The sequence below is a fragment of the Microchirus variegatus genome (genome assembly GCF_963457635.1).
Source record: "Microchirus variegatus genome assembly, chromosome: 4".
In the NCBI taxonomy this organism is placed as follows: domain Eukaryota; kingdom Metazoa; phylum Chordata; class Actinopteri; order Pleuronectiformes; family Soleidae; genus Microchirus; species Microchirus variegatus.
This window is the reverse complement of record NC_139805.1, coordinates 5,724,907-5,744,294: the sequence shown is the minus strand read 5'-3', so window position 1 is coordinate 5,744,294 and position 19,388 is coordinate 5,724,907. Positions and strand designations below refer to the sequence as shown.

Genomic DNA, 19,388 nt, shown 5'->3' with positions numbered 1-19,388 from the left:
GTTTAAGTAGAATGTTGGCTGGACACGGAAAAATTATAACGAATGACATGTATTACTAAGAATTATCTCAACTAAAAGATGACATTGAAGCGCTATTTGAAATCGGGCAAAAAACAAACGCCGTGCGTGAGGCTCGAACTCACGACCTTCAGATTACCAGATTGAGGGGGCTCCCTGTCACCTGTCGGTCGAACTACTGTCATCACGTGAGAGCCAATCAGATCGCGTATCGGTACCAAGAATGCTACCACGAATTGACCAATCAGATGCCGCCCTGCTACCACGATACGACCAATCACAATCGCTATCGCTACCAAGATTTGAGCCACTGCTTCGTTCAGGACAGACCGACAGCTTGCTGCATTTACGTGTATTTACAGTAGGTTTCAAAGTGTTTATATCTTATATTATTATGCGGAATTAAGATGTGGAATACTTACAGTGCTAGTTATCCAACACCCTAACGTTAATTATGAACATTTCATTCATTTGCGTTGCATACTGTAACTGCGGACGAACGACTGCTAGTTTTAAGCTAGTTTGAAATCGTGTAACTTCACTATACTGTTAATAAATGTTAAGAGTGACGTTAGAACAAGACGGACGTGTATTTGTCACACAGTTTACCAACGTAATATTTGCTTTTATAGTTTAATTGGACCCCCAGTTATCTAAAGCAGGTCAAAACAGATGTGTATGGAGAAGTCAATGTATTTTTGATTGTTTTATGAATATGCTAATTTATTATATTCTGAATTATGATATGAAAAAAGAAGGTAAAAGCATAATCAACGAATGCATTGTATGGACAGAAAAAGACACATTGATCTTCTAATGTTATTTATGTGTTATTAGATATTGATCAATAAAGTTTTGAGAAAATATACACTTTATCTATCAAGAATAAATCACATTGTCACAATCATTTCATGAGAAGAGGTAAAAAATATTTTATTCCAACTTTATGGGCAACAGTATACATAAACATACATTCATGTCCCCACACATGCATATTCACATACTTGTACTTTCACACATACCTCCACGCAAGCATCCATCCTTCCATCCATACACACATTACTAGGTAGACTGAGTGAGAATTCTACCAATACAAGATAAAAGTATATGCAGCAAGATATCAGACCAAGCATATTTTAACTGTCGTTGTTTGTTTTTGTTCCAGAATTGTTTTACTTACAGAATGGATCCTAAATTTAGGAAGAGGGGAGACGGTCGTGCCTTTTGTTGCCGCCTTTCCTCTTGAGCCAACTCCTCAACCAGCTCCACAACCTCCCCATCCTGTCCCACAACCTATCCTTAGCGCCCCAACCTCTCCTACTTGCGCCGACAACCACTGCTCCCTGTGGTGTTTCCCAAACCGGCAGCTGCTGTGCCGTACACCACACAGCAGTACCACAAGAAGAAGACACTGTAAGAGGAGAGTGGCAATAAAAGGAGGAAGTACAGTAACAAGAGCAACACCATCACCTGCAAGCAGTGTAGGAGGGAGCTGGACCATATAATGTATGAGTGACCCCCGTGGCAGTTAGACTCACAAACCCTGTTTTACATGAATTATAAAGGTTACTGTTATAACCAGCAGGTGGCGTCCATCCTCCACTGTCTGGGAAAATTGTGGTTTCCACTGATTTAACTTCTCCCACAAAGAACAGTCAGCAAAAATTTAAATGTAATAGTATTTTCTGTGAATAGTATGACATAAAATTGCTTATTGTTAACATTAATAACTACTTTGTAAAAACACAAATTCATGATTTGACACACATTTAACACATTCTTGTACAGCATTTTTAGTGAGGACATTCATGGAGCCACAGTGGACTTGCTTTGAACGTCAGAAGTGAAGAAGTCTGCTTGTTTAGTTGTGCTATCTCTGGGGATTACATAAAATGATCTAAACTAAAAGATGACATTGAAGCGACATTTCAAAACCGGGCAAAACAAGTGCCCCGTGTGAGGCTCGAACTCACGACCTTCAGATTATGAGACTGACGCGCTGCCTACTGCGCCAACGAGGCCTGTAAAAGCCATATAGGTCGCAGGTGCAATTTAAATATGACGTAAACACGTATATGATATATGATGACATAATATCCGGGTTTTTTTGTGAAACAATGCACTAACTGATAACACCAGTGAACATTTATTTTTCTTTATACCGTGCTGGCACATTATGTTTAAATGACATTTCGCCCCTCGCGTACACATCGATAGATGTCGCGGTCCCTTTAAATCCAGTCGCCCGCGTCCCAAGTTAGGCGGAAACAGAAACCCCTTTTTTCCTCTATTTAAGCGCGCCAACAAAGACGGTCAGAGAACTGTCTGTGGCACTGCTGCATACACAATACCCAACACTGTCTGTTGACCGCTGGCCAACGTCTACTGTCCATCGAACAAGATGCCAGAAGAAACGCCCGTCGCCTCCAGCTCTGGAAGGTAAAGACTTATCATTTGTCTCTCTTGCCACTAAAGCGTACGGTTGGAAACGCAGCTAGCTAGCATATAGCTTCCCAGTGCTAACGCTTCGGACTCTGCATTCATTGTATATATGTACTGCGTATGTGATTTATGTGGTTTGTGAAATGTGCAGCCACCGTGGTAGCGACGCGGGTGACCGCACCAGACGCTAGCCGTAAGCGCCGTCAACATTGTTTCAGTTCGCTAACACGATGCTAACAACAACACGATGTAGCTAACGTCTCCTGACGTCAACTCGCCGTGTCAGTCGTAAAACAATGTAGGTCAACAATAGTTGTGCTTCAGTGTGTGGTGAGGATACGCGTAGACGCATTTGGTGTTGACTCATGTTTGTACTTCTGCAGTGTGGATGAGAAGCCGTGCTCGTCGTCGTCATCATCAGCAGCAGCTGCTGCAGTAGACAGGTGAGTTACCGGTATACACGTGTCCGTTAACCAGGAAGGTTAAACGTGGACATCATTTTAACTTGAAAATATTTCTGTTTCGGCATGATGTTCATATTTCACATAAGGAAACTTTAGTTTACAGCACATGCATTTATTTTATACAATGCCGTTGATGGGTTGTTCACAAATTATGCCAGTTTTGAAATAACAAAGTGCACGATACGTAGTGTAAAGGTTTATAACCAGCAAATAAAAGTCTACCCCATGTGGGCATCGAACTCATGACCTTCATATTTTATATATGTTACATATATGGAGAACCAATCCCGTTTCAGCCTTCTACCAATAATTGGAGCCAATCAGTGTCTTAGAAACTACCTAAAATGTACCAAGAATTGATTAATCGTTTGGTTCTCCAGTTTCTGTCCGGTTTCATCTGTTCGTTGTTGGCAGCTATCAAATTTATTCTAATTTTTTAGTGCATTACACACAATACATCGATTTAACATTTAACAAGAATGTATACAAGTCCATTGTATACTTCCCAACAGGTGCTTGATTAAGTATTACTTGTAGGTGCTTTTCTCAGCATCTTTTCTAAAGATAAGTCTGATAAAATTGTGCACAAAGAGTGCATATTTGCTAACTTTCTTTTTCTTTTCAACCCTTCAGTATTGAGGTCATGGAAGAGGCAAAGAAACTGATCGGCACAGGGAACAGGCATCTAGTAATGGGAGATGTTGTTTCTGCTGTTGGTGTTTTCCAGGATGCCTGCAGCATGCTGTGAGTACTTGGTAGTAAAACATCACTCGATATTAAAAACTTTTCTGAGGCTACCCATTAATCTTCTGGCTTTCATCCTGGGATGTGTTGCAATGGCTGTTTATATATGCACAATGTTTCTTTACCATTTCTGACTGTAATGTCATGTGTTACCTTCCACATTTGATTTGTGTAATCTTGTTTTTTATGAGGCTGTACTTCGATCCTTTCAACTCTATGTCCCCTTAACACTTGTCTTGTCTGTCAGAGCTGCAAAGTATGGCGACACTGCCGATGAGTGTGGCGAGGCCTTCTTCCTCTGTGGAAAAGCCCTACTGGAGCTTGCCAGGTTGGTGAACTGCACATGCTCGCAATTAAGTTATTTTTACTTAAGGAGGGTTATACTTGTTGTTCCTCCTAAAATTGCAATTTTCTGCTGCTGGCTAATTTAAATTGGACATGGAATATGTGGATTCTGGCACTATATTTTCCAGTGTAGGAATGGTTTCATTAATCCAATGGCGTTTCTTATTGTTTTGTATGGTTTTTTGCTAGGATGGAGAACAGTGTCCTTGGTAATGCCCTTGAAGGAGTCCCCGAAGAATCGGAGGAAGAGGAACAGCCCCCAAACTCAAATATTGAGAGTGCTGCTAACCTTGATGGTATATATCTTTAAAATTTCTCTCACCATTTATTTCATTAAAGGTGACGATCAATGTGTTAAACAAAATGTTATCGGATGCAGTGTACCAGACTGTAGCTTTGAGCCATTTTACATCTGCAGCCCCTTAGGTTGATTTTGGTCTATTTTTAATTTGTAGCCACAACTTGGTCTGCTTTGACTTATATTATTACACAAAGTTTTTTTTTTTTTTTTTTTTTTGTCGACTATTCGCACCACTGAATATTACAGAATTTTTAAATTGAATATCTACAAAATGGTTTTTGACACTGGTGCAGAAAAAACTAGAGATGAGCTTCGGAAGCAGGTCTACGACGCAATGGCCGAGCGGGAAAAGACCGAGGCAGCTGACGCCAAGCTCGAGAGTGCAGAGGTGAAAAAAGAAAATGGTGTAGCAAAGTCCCCAGTGAAACAGGTGAATGGATCAGAGGGAGGATCTGAGAGCTCAGTCCAGGGAGCTGCAGTGAATGGAGTGGAGAAGAGCCCAGCTGTTCATGTCAATGGTGAACCTGCTGCCACTAGTGGGTCTCCTGGAAAGGAAACTGTAATGGAGGAAAAGCAGGATGAAGAGGCAACACCAGTGAATGAGGAAACAGAGCCAGAGGCTGAACAAGACGGGGAGGAACCAGAGGGCAGTACATCTCTGGATACTGAGCACTGCTGGTGTGGATGGGTGTAGCACAAATGTGGTGTTTCCTTAAAACTATACACTTCAACTGTCTCTAGGGGTTAAAGGAATGCACAAGAGTTCATGTTAAATGCACTTGTAGAATGTTTTTTGAGCGTTTGTCACTTTTACTTCAAAGTCTTTAAAAAAAAATATTAAGGGGTTATGTTGTTTAACAGATGACGAAGATGATGATGATGATGACGATGATGACGAAGATGAGGATGGAGAGAAAAATGGACAAAATAAGGTTTGTTCTCTTGCATCACATTTTGTTTTTGGTTTAATAAATGACAAGTTTCACCTTTATGGATGTGCTGTCCTTGACCCTCAGGAAGAGGATGAGGTTGGGAACTTGCAGTTGGCCTGGGAAATGCTGGAAGTGGCGAAAGTCATCTACAAAAGGTAAGGGCAACATTGTAGGATAAGGTAAACAAGGATGTAATGAATGTCTCCACCAAAAGTAACATTACCTGGTGTCACTTTCTTTCTACAGAAAAGAAGGCAAAGACGAACAACTAATGGCAGCCCAGACATATCTTAAACTTGGAGAAGTCAGTGCTGAGTCGGGTATGTTGCAAGCAGCCAACTAAACTATTAAATTGGAGAACTGATAATATTTATGTTTTTGTGCATGTGATCTATGGACTTCATCTGCTACCACTTATCAAAGCCAAATGTGGTCCCCTCTTCAGGTAACTACCCCCAGGCACTAGAAGACTTCCAGGAGTGTCTTACCCTGCAGCTGAAGCATTTGCCTCCCCACAGTCGTCTGCTGGCTGAAACCCACTACCACGTCGCCACCACACTGTGCTACATGGATCAGTACAGCCAGGCCATCCAGCACTACAACAGCTCCATCAAAGTCATTGAGGCTCGTCTTGGTAAGGTTTCTAAATCTTGATGTTTCAGTTGTGGCCTTCTACCAGAAAGCCTTTTTGTCGGGAAGAGTTTTAGGTGTAATTTTTCCGTTTGTTAGCTCTTTTAGCCAGTTTGGTTAAAATTGAAAAATAGTTTTTAAAAGCAATTGCCACAATCTTGGTAAAAAACTTGGCTGCGAATCCTTGGAGGCAAAACTTCACACTGAACTTGGTTCGTGTATATGTACTGTACCCATAAGTCCAAGGAGAAATGATTTGATAAGTAGGTTGTTGCAGGAAGGTGTGCCACCTCAGTGGAAAATGCTCATATGCAGACTTGTGATAATCATGTTGGTCATCTGTGTCCAGCCATGTTGCAGGAGATGATCGCTGCAGCAGAAGGAGCAGATGGGGCTGCAGAAGAGAAGAAGGAGCTGGATGAGTTGACGCAGCTTCTGCCTGACATCAAAGAAAAGGTGGAGGATGCCAAGGAGAGCCAGAGAACGGCTAGTTCTACCTCCCAGGCCATTCAGCAGACATTGGTGGGTGCATGTCACAACATCAGCTAGGGTTTACACCACTTCCTTTTAATGTGCCAGCATATTTGTATGCATCGGTGTGTCAGGATGTATGAAGACTCTGGGTAACCATGTAATCTCTTGTAGGGCGGTGCATCAACCTCATCAGCATTCCTGTGTGAAAATGGCGGTGCTTCATCTTCATCAGCATTTGCAACAGCAAGTCGGGTGAGGACACAATATGATAAACTGGACTGCAATTGTTTTTGTAGAAGCTGAAATGTCAGATCTTGTTGTCGCATCAGTCCCACAGTAATGATAAACGCTTGAAACCAATTCATTGTCGAAGTGGGAGTCTTTGAGTGATTATCATTGCAGCCCTAAAGGAACTTAAATGACTCAAACCACATGCATTTTCAGATTCCAGTTAAGTCATCAGACAAAGGCTCATCGTCCAAAGCAGTCTCGGATATCTCCCACCTCGTAAGGAAAAAGGTGAGCCCTAACAATTTCTACTTGTTTGTGAGTTCATTTGAACCACATGAGAATAATTTGCCAGATTTTGGTGACTAGAACAATTTGTAATCCAGGAATTAACATCTTTATCATAACTGACAATGTACCAATCAATGTTTTAGGGTTTGCTTGCCTGCTCTGGTTGTGGTATCTGTCATTGAGGCTTTGTGCTTGTTGTGTAGCTGGTCTGTCTGCATTGTGGTAGAGCGTAATATCTAAAATTAAGTTTGATTTTGGGCTGACTTTTTGTTTTTGCATGATTTCAGTAGATTGTGTGTTTGATCTGGTGATGGCTGCCTATGTCGAGTCCAGTGTTGGCTGTGAATGTCGACCTCAAAGGTTGTTTGTTTACAGAAGTCTTCAGCCTTCTCTCTCCATCTCCCCTCTACCCTGGTCTTATGTTTCTACACAGAGGAAACCAGAGGAGGAGAGCCCAGTAAAGGACACTGACGCTAAACAGGCGAAACAGGAAGCCTCAGTTAATGGCAGCGATGACTCTAGTGCCAGCAACGGCAATGGAGTCAAGGAGGGAAAAACACAGGAGGCGAGTGATAGGCTTATGTCTTGTGTACTGGTTGATGGTCGGACTAGCCTGTGAGCATGCTGCCCTGTCCAGTGGGAGAGACAGAAAATGTCAGTGGTTACATGGTTTGTCATGGAGATCCAGTCACATCTAACCTAAGATTAGGACATGTTTTTGTTGCTAATCTGAAGTGGACTTGCTGTGCAGGAAATCTCCCTCTTTAAGCCTTAGCAGAGCTATATGATGGGACTCCAGTGTCATCTTTGTTTTTTTTCTCGGCTGGTCTCTTTGTTTGAGGCAAAGTCTATACATGACTTTACAGTTCAAGTGTGTTCCCTCTGCCAATGAGAGGGAACACAATCTTGACATTTAAATCATGGAGAACTCTTAAAGAGCCATTTCTGACAAACCCGCAATCTGACAGCCTCATCGCAGTAGAGACGCTGAGCAGAAACACTGCTGAATCCCTGAATATGTTTTTCATCTTGCTATTGTGATAAAACTGCTGTGTTTCCTTCAGGCTGCCAACCAGTCGGCTTCTGTACAGTCTTCAGCGTGACGGACCACGAGTCCCTTCTGATCTTCAAAGCCAGCACAGCATGCTTTTCCAGTCCCTGCTCCACCTTCAGCAACTTTTGTTTTTGTAAATAAGATCCATTTTCATAAGATTTTGTCTGTCCAGTTTTCTATACTTGTAGTAAAAAAAATAAAAGATTTGCAAATTTAAAATGTCTTGTATTTTTCTGAGGGCTTTTCTTGGTCTACAATGTTGAGTACAGCGTGATTGATTTCATCTGTTTGGTATTCATACATAAAACAGAGCTTGAGCATCAGAAAACAACCAATGCTCCCGAACCCTCCACATTCCAACTGTAACAAAAGGAACGCGAATGCTTAATATTTCATCTGCGAAGATGAATCTATATTTGCACCTTTTGACACTTGAAATCCACATTTTTAAGGTTGACGCTTGTGATGTGTTTACTCCAACTTGCTTCAAGGGTCAGCCAGGGGGAGACATGTTTTATCACTGTGGAGCTGAAACTGGCTGAGCTAAACTTCCTAGCACAGTTACATTGAAAGGAGACAAAAGTAGAAGTAAGAAATTGAATTGACAGAAACGGCACAGGTGGATCAAGAGTGAAGGCTTTACATTGCTGTAAAATTACTGTCAATGCAGAAAATCTTATTGAATGGTGCCATCTGATTTTTGAGGTATTGCCTTTGTAAACATGCCAGGTGATGCACTTCATTGTCCAAATGAGACAAAGTACGCTACTGGATGACATCCTGAGTCTTGAATGTAACTTTCAGTACTTAGTAAACTCTTACTGAAACAATCGGACTTCTATTCTAAGCGTTAACCTACGACAGCTGGGTATTTATAGTGCCTGGTCCTGCTTAAGTCGGGCTCCATGAGGGTCTGCACATCTTCATCTCGGCCGTTGACCAAACGCACGCACAGCTCCATGTTGCCCACCTAAAGTTGAAAACGCATGCTGTCAGACGACCCAAAACATGCCCCCCAAATTTGTGTAATTAATGACTTGCATGCTGTTGCTGCTCCAGCTCAGTATATTACCTGGGGTATTGTGTTGAGCTGGGCAATGTTCAGTGAAGGTTTAACAGGCAGACTGCGAACTGGCACCCTCCAGTGGCCACTGCGGAGCTGTTGGTGTTGAGAAAATACAACAAGCACATGTTAAGACTCTTAATATGACTACAATGTATAACATCATGTAAGTTCTAATATTATTTTAGCTTTGTGTTATATTAGGATTTTGTTTTGATAAGTTACAGACAAAAACACAAGAGGCCTTACAATGGCGCACATTTCGGGTACTGTAGAATCCATTTCAACTTTTTTGCGGTAATATAACATGTAATATAACAGTATGACATTGTCTTTGCAGGTGGACCTGGTTGTACTGATCGAAGAGTTCCAGACGTGACCAGCCAGAGGACGTCGGTTTTACATCCTGGTCATAAACGTCCAGATCGTGTGCCGCCTGCACTTCCACCACCAGGCAGAGGGAGGATGATGGCTGCAGCCTGCAGAGAGGAAGAAGCTTAATGTACATGCATGTAATGAGGTAAGAGCACAACAACATGCCAGCTGTGGGTGTAATGTGTGGTTTCGGTGGATATGGAGATCTGGCCTCTCATGGGCGTATATTATCTGACAAACATTTACTTAATCTCATGTCAAAACGCGAGAGAATGTGGTTGCTAAAGAAAAACGAAAGACACAAGCAAGGACCAACACTACCATCGTTACACTGTGTTCTTACACAAACCAATATACAAACATACACAGCTTTCCCACAATATAATGTATGTTTATACATTTCAAACCTACGTCAGACAGAGATTGATGGTGAAAGTGTGTCTGCTCTGAGCAGCAACAGCAGAGTTACATATTTTTGCTTTAGGGCAACATCTTTTAAAAGGTGAAAATAACAGCTTTGTATCGTATTTACACTTACACTTTCGTCTGCTCTGCACCTGAACCTTTGAGCATGCATTATGTACATTTAGTGGACATTAAAGCAGGGTAAGGTGGAAAGAATTCACCAAACATCCCGCGAAAGTAGCATCAGTGATGCTTTAAAATACAACTGTACTGATATATTACACGGACCAAAATATATTTTATTATATGTATATATTATACGACCAAAATATACATTTTTTTATTATGTCACTTCCTTGAGAGAGTGACCTTACAGGACATACAGTAGATATGTTTGGACACAAACATGTGTTTTTCCCTCTAATGTTTCCTGTAAATTCTGATCCACCATTCAGTGTATGTTGGTGTAGCTGGTGGCCGTACCTGGGTACAGGCTGTTTGACCGACAGGAGGGCGTAGTTCCCTGGGGTGAGGCTGTGGCTGTAAGGTGAGGAGACTCCAGGGAGACACTTGACGGGAGGCAGCGCAGTCGGTGGTCCCACTTCCGCACCCTCTGAATAGAGAGCCGCAACCAAACGCAACGCCTGCTGAGAGGCATCGACTTCCAGAACCAGGTCAAAGAAAATGACAAAACCAGCCCTAAAAGATCAGAGAACGTTAATTTTACTCGGTCACGTCTGAATCTTGGCTGAAACATCCAAAGGCATGTTCGTGTAAATCGCTCGCTATTTACTGACGCTGGGTCATAGGGAGCTGGACCCAGAGAGTCCACAGGGTCCAGGATGTGTCTTCCCAATGGAGAAGAGGAGGACCTTGCCTGGAACTGATGCAGAGATTAAGATTTTGACTTAAAGGTGAAGTAAGTAGTTTATAGTGCCATCTAGAGGAGAGGCTGAAATTTACAACAAAGACCTGCTGCTCTGCTCACCCCCTCCCTTCCCTGAGCGCTACGGTATCCGCAGCTGGTCAAATGTCGTCCTCGTTGTCTTTCTCCGTGTCAGCAGATGAGGTTCGTGAGGCGAGGGAGAGGGCGAGCTACCGCAGCCGTAGCAGACGAAGCGGAGAGAGAGGAGGCGGGACTTCCGCTACAAGTAAAGAGACGCTTGTTTTGTTCTCTCGCGTTTGTCCTTACAGGCTCCGGTAGAAACATGGCGTCTCGCTGCTAACAGTGGCTATGCAACCGCGGTCCGCGGTCATGTTATTTTACATGACTTTTTGAAACACTACGAAAATGAAACAAAAACTATTATACAGCGACTAGACAATGCAGGAGCACATAATATGTATAAAAAAGTGGATTTTGGGTTATATAAACCCATAAATACTACATATTGTACCTTTAACTGTGGCAAAAAAACGATTACTGAACAATCATCTACTGACTCAAAATGCTAGTAAAACTAGACTTTAGGACACTTTAGGTTTGAGTTTGAGTGATGTAGCAGGTTCTGTACCAGTGACAGAGCAGTTGGAATGTGAGTGTTGACTTGTAGTGGCGGTGGTCGGGGATGTGGAGGAGGTTGTACTCTACAGGGCCTGGGAGCTTCTCTGCTTCTCCACACTCCTGCTTGTAAACCATCGACCTGCTGGAGAGTCTCCGTCTGAATCGGCTCAAGCTCGGTCCTCACAGCTGCTGCGCAACACACAACCATATGATATCTGACTAATCTGACAACCTGTATGCATGAATACCACTGACTGCACGTGATTAATGTTTTAATTCACCTAAGTCAGAGTAACGTAAACTGAAACGTGCACCTATAAAGTCAGCCTTTTATGATTTAAAGGGGATTCGCATCACATTTACATTTTTTGGATGTTGGTGGAACAAGTTTCCATGGAATTTGTTACAGATCTCCACGACGTGTCGAGGATTTAATATAATGATTATAATGATAATATAATGATGGCATCTATCCAGTAGCAACTTCAAAAGGTTGAAGTAAGGTTTGTTTTTGACTTAGAAAGACCTTTTCATTTCAATAACACTAAGGACATATGCTACCAATGAAACAAGTTACCTCAATTATGTTACAGTATTTCAAAGAAATAGACTTTTAGAATTGTTAGAACCTTCTCCAGTAAGAGTCGGGTATTTTGTCCAACCTTCATCGTTATGGTTTCTCTCTCTGGCCCGCTGGATCCTGAGGATCTCCTCCTCTAGTCTCTGGTTCTCCTGCTCCAGAAGCAGCAGCAGCTCCCAACTCGTTCCTCGCTGGGGAGGCTTCACTTGTGGATTCAAGGATACAGGGGGAAAAAGTTAATTTACCCTCAGTTTTTTGCGTAATAAATCTGCAGCAGGAAGTTTGAGTATCATCGTTTTTCCATGCCCCTCGAGACAATTTTCCTGTATTTCAGTGAGGTTTCTATACTGGATCGTATGGAAAGAAACATTGGACTAGAATCTCAAATAACTAGAGTGGAGGAAAGCTGGGGGAAATTAAATTGAGTGAACTAAATAAAGTCAGCTGTGTTGACAGAGAGTTACACAGTGAAAACACATAATCTCTCATCGTCATCACTCTCGTCTTTCTTACTCTTCCTCCTGGCCTCGGCAGATGCCGTCGCTTGGTTCTTCTCCACACTTTGGGCTTCTGTCTGCAGATCGACCATCTGTGCAATGATGCCTGAGTCTGACCCACCTGAGTGCACATACGCCTGACGCAGAGCTCTGCAACACAGAGGGGATTTACCCTCACACAAATCTATGCAAAGAAGACAGGAACAGGGCGCTTTTGTTCTTTCCTAACAATGTTTCCTTTTCAAAATTAATGTGTACTGTATACGTGTAGATATATACTTTATCTGGGCAGAGAGAGGACCATCTGCAGCAGGAACGAGCTTGCAGTTGTCATGATGCATCTTTTTACGCTCGCTTGCATCTGGCTGATCAGCAGGCACGGAGACCTTTTGCGCGCTGGAAAGGAGAAGCAAACAAAAAAAAAAATGAAACACAGTAGATCATCTAAATTGGATCATTTTGTGATGTCTAAGGAAAGTCTCCCAGCCGGAATCCACCTGACATTACAAAATGCAATTTATTCTACCACAAACGGCTGCAATAAGAAACGAGCCAGGCTTAATGAAATACATAATTGATGGTCTAAGTCGTACAGTAGCAGAAGAAGAACGGACTTTAAATAATATTCCTCCTGTGCTGGCACACAGCACTGCACAAACTTCAGCTTTTTACACAATCATCTGTGTCAACAAAATTCACCTTAATAAATAAACATAGAAAAAAGGCCTGTTTTTAGAAACTCAAACATTAAACCTTTATCCCCTGCGATGTCATTCCCCCTATGGTGCAAAATAACTATGTACGGCTTTATATACTTGTACTCTTTCATTTCATTGTGCACTCAAACCAACACACCGTCATAAACACACACTTGTGCTTATTTTAACATAATGGTATTGACATACATAACGTAGTAGTATTTAATGAGAATCCCTTGATATCGGACCACTGTCTGATCTCGTTTGAAGTTATAATCACTAATGCTATACTGACCTTAAACAGCAGCATTGTTACAGCTGTTTATCTCACAGTTAAGTTGAAAAAATTCACTAAACAGCTCTCGTCTGCCCTCAAGCCGTGTTTCATCACAGAGGAAGACTATCCCACACGACTTAATGGAATAGTGGACAACACAAATTTAACACTGTTGCCCCTCTAAAGAAAGTCTGCCCCGTGGTGCTCTGCCCAAACTCGAGCGTTAAAGCTCAATACGCGGAAGTTAGAAAAAACGTGGCGTTCCACACATGATGACAGTGGACTTTGTCTTGTGGAGGAACAGCTTTTATATAAAAAAGCTCTGAGACGTGCGAGAACCTCTTATTACTCAGAGTTAATCGAGAAAAATAAGAGCAACCCCAGGTTCCTCTTCACAGGCTGACGGAGAGCCACGATGCAACAAACCCATCGATACCTCTATCGCTGAGTAGTAATGACTTTATAACATTTTTAATGATAAAATAGAAACAATCAGAGATAGAATTAACCACCTCCTACCCTCCAACATGACCAAAACACAGTTTAGTACAGCGAGCTTAGACCTAATCGCGGCTGCAGCTATACACGTACTAAATAATTTTACTCCTATAAGCCTCCCGGAGCTGACCTCACTGGTCTCCTCCTCTAGACTTACTACATGTCAGCTGGACCCTTTACCAGCTAGACTCCTTAGAGAGGCTCTACCACAAGTTGGTAATATCTTACTAGATCAAGTAAATATGTCTTTACTGAGCGGCTGTGTGCCAAACGCCTTTAAAATAGCAGTAATTAAAGGTACAATATGTAGTATTTATGGGTTTATATAACCCAAAATCCACTTTTTTATACATATTATGTGCTCCTGCATTGTCTAGTCGCTGTATAATAGTTTTTGTTTCATTTTCGTAGTGTTTCAAAAAGTCATGTTAAATAACATGACCGCGGACCGCGGTTGCATAGCCACTGTTAGCAGCGAGACGCCATGATTCTACCGGAGCCTGTAAGGGCAAACGCGAGAGAACAAATCAAGCGTCTCTTTACTTGTAGCAGAAGTCCCGCCTCCTCTCTCTCCGCTTCGTCTGCTACGGCCGCGGTAGCTCGCCCTCTCCCTCGCCTCACGAACCTCATCTGCTGACACGGAGAAAGACGACGAGGACGACATTTGACCGGCTGAGGATACCGTATCGCTCAGGGAAGGGAGGGGGTGAGCAGAGGAGCAGTTCTTTGTTGTAAATTTCAGCCTCTCCTCTAGATGGCACTATAAACTACTTATTTCCCCTTTAAACCATTGCTTAAAAAGCCGTCTCTGGACGCTAGCACTCTGACTAACTATACACTGTAGCCACCCAGTTGTGCGATCACCTGTGTAGCAATAATGTATTTCAAAAGTACCATTCTGGGTTTAGAACCCACCATAGTACAGAGACTGCACTACTTAGAGTAAAAGATGATATTCTTATGGCCTCTGAAAAAGGACTGGCTTCTATACTGGTCCTGCTGGACCTCAGTGCAGCATTTGACTCTATAGATCATGAGATCCTGCTACATAGACTAGAACAAGACGTTGGGATTAAAGGATCAGTTCAAGTCCTATTTATCGGACAGATTTAAGCTATACAACTAAACCAAATACAAATAAAGATTGATTGATTGATAGAACTATAGTATAATTTGATGCAGTTGATGACGCCAACACGTGCAGTTGGTGGAAAATGAAGACTTGTCGTCGTTTACTTCTTGTCCTCTGATTGCCCTAATGTGAATCCCCTGTGTTCAATTATCCCTTGTGTATTTAGTCTCTGTGGTCCCCAGTGTCTTTGTTGCTTCATCCTGTGTGTTTCATGTCTTCTGCTTTGTTCTGGTCCCTGTTCTTGCTCCCCATGTTCTCAGGTATTTTTCTGTCCCTATATTATTGTTGCCTTTTCGAGCTGTTTTTTACCTTGTTTGTTCAGTTTTATTTTCATTTGAAAAAACTCCTTTAGAACCACATTTACCACTTTTGATACCGTGATATCTACACACACTTACTATGGAGTTAGATTTGTGTCTTTATTATTCAATCAAAAAAAAGTTTGCTTCAATCAAAAAAAATGTTTTCAATCAAAAAAACATTCACTTCAATCAAAAAAAACCTTTTCAATCAAAGAAAAAATTGTTTGAATGCAAAAATATATTTGAGACTCAAAAAAAATGCATTTGAACACTGTTTTTCTTTGATTGAAAATGTTTTCTTTGATCGAAGTGAAGGTTTTTGTGGTTAGAAGCAAATTTTTGATTGAAGTAATGCTGTTTTGCGTTTGGGCCATATTATGGGTAGGACATTTGTGTCTTTATAACTCAATCAAAGAAGAAGTTGCTTCAAACAAAAAAAATATATTTTCAATTAAAAGAAATCACTTCAATCAAAAAAATCATTTTCAATCAAAGAAAAAAGTGTTTGATTGCAAAAAATATTTGAGACTCAAAAAATTTCATTTAAACACTTTTTTCCTTCGATTGAAAAATTTTTTTTTTGATTGAAGTGAATGTTTTTTTGATTGAAAACATTTTTTTTGATTGAAGCAAACTTTTTTTTGATTGAATAATAAAGACACAAATCTAACTCCATAACTTACTGTAATGCATGCAGGTGTTCAGCAAATTGTTGTAATGTTTCCTCGTTCCTCTCCTCCTGCTCCCTGAGCTCCACGAGCAGACTCTCAAGGTGGCCGGTGTTCCTTTGCTCACACAGGACATTTACCTGATGGACCAGCTCTGACATAGATACACACACATGCACGCACGCACACACACACACACGCATTACACATTTACATCAAGTGACATTTTGAGACTTTTTGGCCTGTTCTGAGGCTCATCTCGTCTGTTCTTCACCATCTCTTTGCTGCTGCAGCTCCTGGTTGTGAGCTTGTATCCGGGCCACTTGGCGCTCGTGTAGCGTCGCCATCTCTCTCATCTCCTTCAGTCTGTCACTGTGACCTAAATGATGACGACTCAGCTGACGGTCATGTTCCTACATGGATAGATTCATGTACAGCATTGCTTTTTTAAACACCTTTACGTCTTTGATGGTATCATTAATTGTGACCTTGTTCTGGGGCTTGTTAAAGAACTGGTACAGGAAATTACACTTATGGCACATAATCATACATTAAAATGCCTATCTATTAGAGACTTTAATGTACAGTTAAAGGGACAATGTGTAGTATTTATGGGTTTATATTACCCAAAATCCACTATTTTATACATATTATGTGCTCCTGCATTGTCTAGTCGCTGTATAATAGTTTTTGTTTCATTTTCGTAGTGTTTCAAAAAGTCATGTAAAATAACATGGTCGCGGGCCGCGGTTGCATAGCCACTGTTAGCAGCGAGACGCCATGTTTCTACCGGAGCCTGTAAGGACAAACACGAGAGAACAAATCAAGCGTCTCTTTACTTGTAGCGGAAGTCCCGCCTCCTCTCTCTCCGCTTCGTCTGCTACGGCCGCGGTAGCTCGCCCTCTCCCTCACCTCACGAACCTCATCTGCTGACACGGAGAAAGACGACGAGGACGACATTTGACCGGCTGAGGATACCGTAGCGCTCAGGGAAGGGAGGGGGTGAGCAGAGCAGCAGTTCTTTGTTGTAAATTTCAGCCTCTCCTCTAGATGGCACTATAAACTACTTACTTCACCTTTAAGTACACAGTATGTGGACAGGTAAGAGAACCTTTGAATCATCGGTATCTGTGGTCCTTTTTTAGCAATTCGGAAGATTTTTTTCAATGGATGTCCTCAACCTGTAAAACTGAGTCATGAGAGAAAAATTGTGTTCTATTTGAGTGTAATAATAGGAAAATATTAACGTGTGATACACTGCAAATCTTTTTTTTTTATATATATAAACTGCTCTTCCAGTGTGTCCTCACTGGCCTAAACATATTCAAACATGAATTTTTAATCAAAGACCATGGAATGCAGTGCTCGGTGTATGTGTATCTCTGATTCACTGACACTTTTTTTTTCTCCCCAGAGATGATCTCTGCAATGGAAAATACAACATTGGACTGTGTCTTATATAATACAGAAGAGGCTCAGTGTGTTTTAGTTGTTGACATTGCTATAGTACAGAGTATAGTTTTATACCTCGTCAGTCAGATTTTGCAGAGCAGCACTGTCCGTCTGACTCGTCCGTGGTTTGTTCTCCGCTCTTCCGGACTTTTGTTCAGCATCAGCGCTCCTCCATCTGGTGGCGTTCCTTCGCTGATCTCTCATCTACACGCAAACACATGTGTGTACATGTACAACAACAAAAAAAACAGGAAGACGATGGAGATATTTGCATTATTTAGTAATGTATTTATATTCTAAGGCAGGGTTTCTCAAACCGAGTGTCTAGTTTGGTCAGTAGAGGGCCAGTCAAGTGAAAAAACCTTTTTCGAGAAAAAGACGGTGAAATAATATTTATTTATTTTATATTTATGATGATATTTCACATGATTTCAAAATAAGTGTCTGTGTTGATATGGAACGATAAATATAAATGTGCTTATGATGCAACATGAATCTATCAATAAAATAAACCATACAGAAATAACTTGATATTAAAGGGGAAATAAGTAGTTTATAGTGCCATCTAGAGGAGAGGCTGAAATTTACAACAAAGACCTGCTGCTCTGCTCACCCCCTCCCTTCCCTGAGCGCTACGGTATCCGCAGCCGGTCAAATGTCGTCCTCGTCGTCTTTCTCCGTATCAGCAGATGAGGTTCATGAGGCGAGGGAGAGGGCGAGCGACCGCGGCCGTTGCAGACGAAGCGGAGAGAGAGGAGGCGGGACTTCCGCTACAAGTAAAGAGACGCTTGATTTGTTCTATCGCGTTTGTCCTTACAGGCTCCGGTAGAAACATTGCGTCTCGCTGCTAACAGTGGCTATGCGACCGCGGCCCGCGACCATGTTATTTTAAATGACTTTTTGAAACACTACGAAAATGAAACAAATAATATTATACAGCGACTAGACAATGCAGGAGCACATAATATGTATAAAAAAGTGGACTTATGGGTTATATAAACCCATCAATACTACATATTGTCCCTTTAAGTGGCGTGCCTTTGTGAGTTTGAGACGCACTATATGATGCACAATCTGTTTATTATTGAACATGGCTGCATTGTAAGTCCTCCCCACATGTATATAAGTTTAAAACGTCATATCTTACAGCATAAAAGACCCCTGTGCCTTTATATAGTATAATCTATAAACTATAGCAATCTAACTTCCTTACCGTGACTTTATCAGGTGTTCTCCTTTGTGTTGCGTCCACGCCTCCTCGACTGACCTCGGTGCTGAAGCAGAACAGCGCTTCGTGTTTCTCTAACAGCCCAGTAGAGCGAAACACCATGTTACAAGCTCGGCAGATCAAACCCTTCTCCATCTGTTACCAAAGCTGGTGATGATTATTGACTATTATGTCCACAAAGTGTAGTAGAGCAGGGAAAAACACTTTTAAATGCTGCAAAAAAAACTATTGTTGCCGATTGTTCTGAGTTAAACATCAGGGTGAGACAGTTTGAAGCTGTTGAACGTGTTTGTGTGTCTTATGTTTGCTGGTAACTGTCACCATGCCAGTGACTCTGTTGTGAGTGTGTGGTGATTTCTCTGTCAGCGTTACACACAATATCATGTTATTGTAACACACACACACAAAAAGTGATGGGAGTATTATAATGTCGAATTTTCATGAAGAGTATGATTAGTATGTTTCCTGATCTGAACTCAGAACTCCATACCTACTGAAGAAAAACATATTTTTGTTTCCCACAGAGGAAAATATTCTCAGACCCAGGGCCCCCGTTGCACAAAAGTAGGATTCAGATATCCAGGATGAATGACGGATCCTGGTTTCCACCTGTATTGGTATTATTCATCAAGGTTAAGCAGTTATAGTTATTTCCCAGTTACTCCACTCCTGTCACATTCAGCTAACACTGCCTGTTGTTTTCTTCAAAATATTTCTTTCTTTCTTTCTTTCTTTTTTGTTTGGTACATGTTCAGACTGCCTTATGTTCCATCCCTTGAGTGAACT

General features: G+C 41.6%; 2 protein-coding genes across 3 annotated transcripts; one reads left to right on the top strand and one right to left on the bottom strand.

Moving 5' to 3' along the window:
• The first annotated feature begins 2,322 nt into the window (after positions 1 to 2,322).
• Positions 2,323 to 8,087, top strand: nasp (nuclear autoantigenic sperm protein (histone-binding)). 2 transcript variants are annotated; one of them, XM_083887907.1, is made up of 14 exons: positions 2,323 to 2,457; positions 2,844 to 2,903; positions 3,558 to 3,668; positions 3,916 to 3,996; positions 4,203 to 4,309; positions 5,176 to 5,246; positions 5,331 to 5,401; positions 5,493 to 5,566; positions 5,692 to 5,880; positions 6,226 to 6,398; positions 6,522 to 6,602; positions 6,795 to 6,869; positions 7,303 to 7,434; positions 7,934 to 8,087. In XM_083887907.1, exons 1-14 carry the CDS (start codon positions 2,420 to 2,422, stop codon positions 7,970 to 7,972), a joined length of 1,302 nt encoding a protein of 433 aa, XP_083744033.1. In that variant the 5' UTR covers positions 2,323 to 2,419; the 3' UTR covers positions 7,973 to 8,087. The 2 variants fall into 2 exon arrangements, with proteins under 2 accessions (XP_083744033.1, XP_083744034.1); XM_083887908.1 differs by lacking the exon at positions 2,323 to 2,457 and adding an exon at positions 2,632 to 2,758.
• Positions 8,088 to 8,773: 686 nt separating this feature from the next.
• On the bottom strand, positions 8,774 to 18,737 carry ccdc17 (coiled-coil domain containing 17; the record flags this gene model as incomplete). Its single annotated transcript, XM_083887746.1, has 13 exons — positions 8,774 to 8,893; positions 8,996 to 9,082; positions 9,333 to 9,465; positions 10,250 to 10,465; positions 10,564 to 10,649; positions 11,281 to 11,459; positions 11,933 to 12,055; positions 12,364 to 12,497; positions 12,627 to 12,743; positions 15,938 to 16,076; positions 16,197 to 16,335; positions 17,450 to 17,578; positions 18,588 to 18,737. 13 exons carry the CDS (start codon positions 18,735 to 18,737, stop codon positions 8,774 to 8,776), a joined length of 1,752 nt encoding a protein of 583 aa, XP_083743872.1.
• Positions 18,738 to 19,388: the final 651 nt, after the last annotated feature.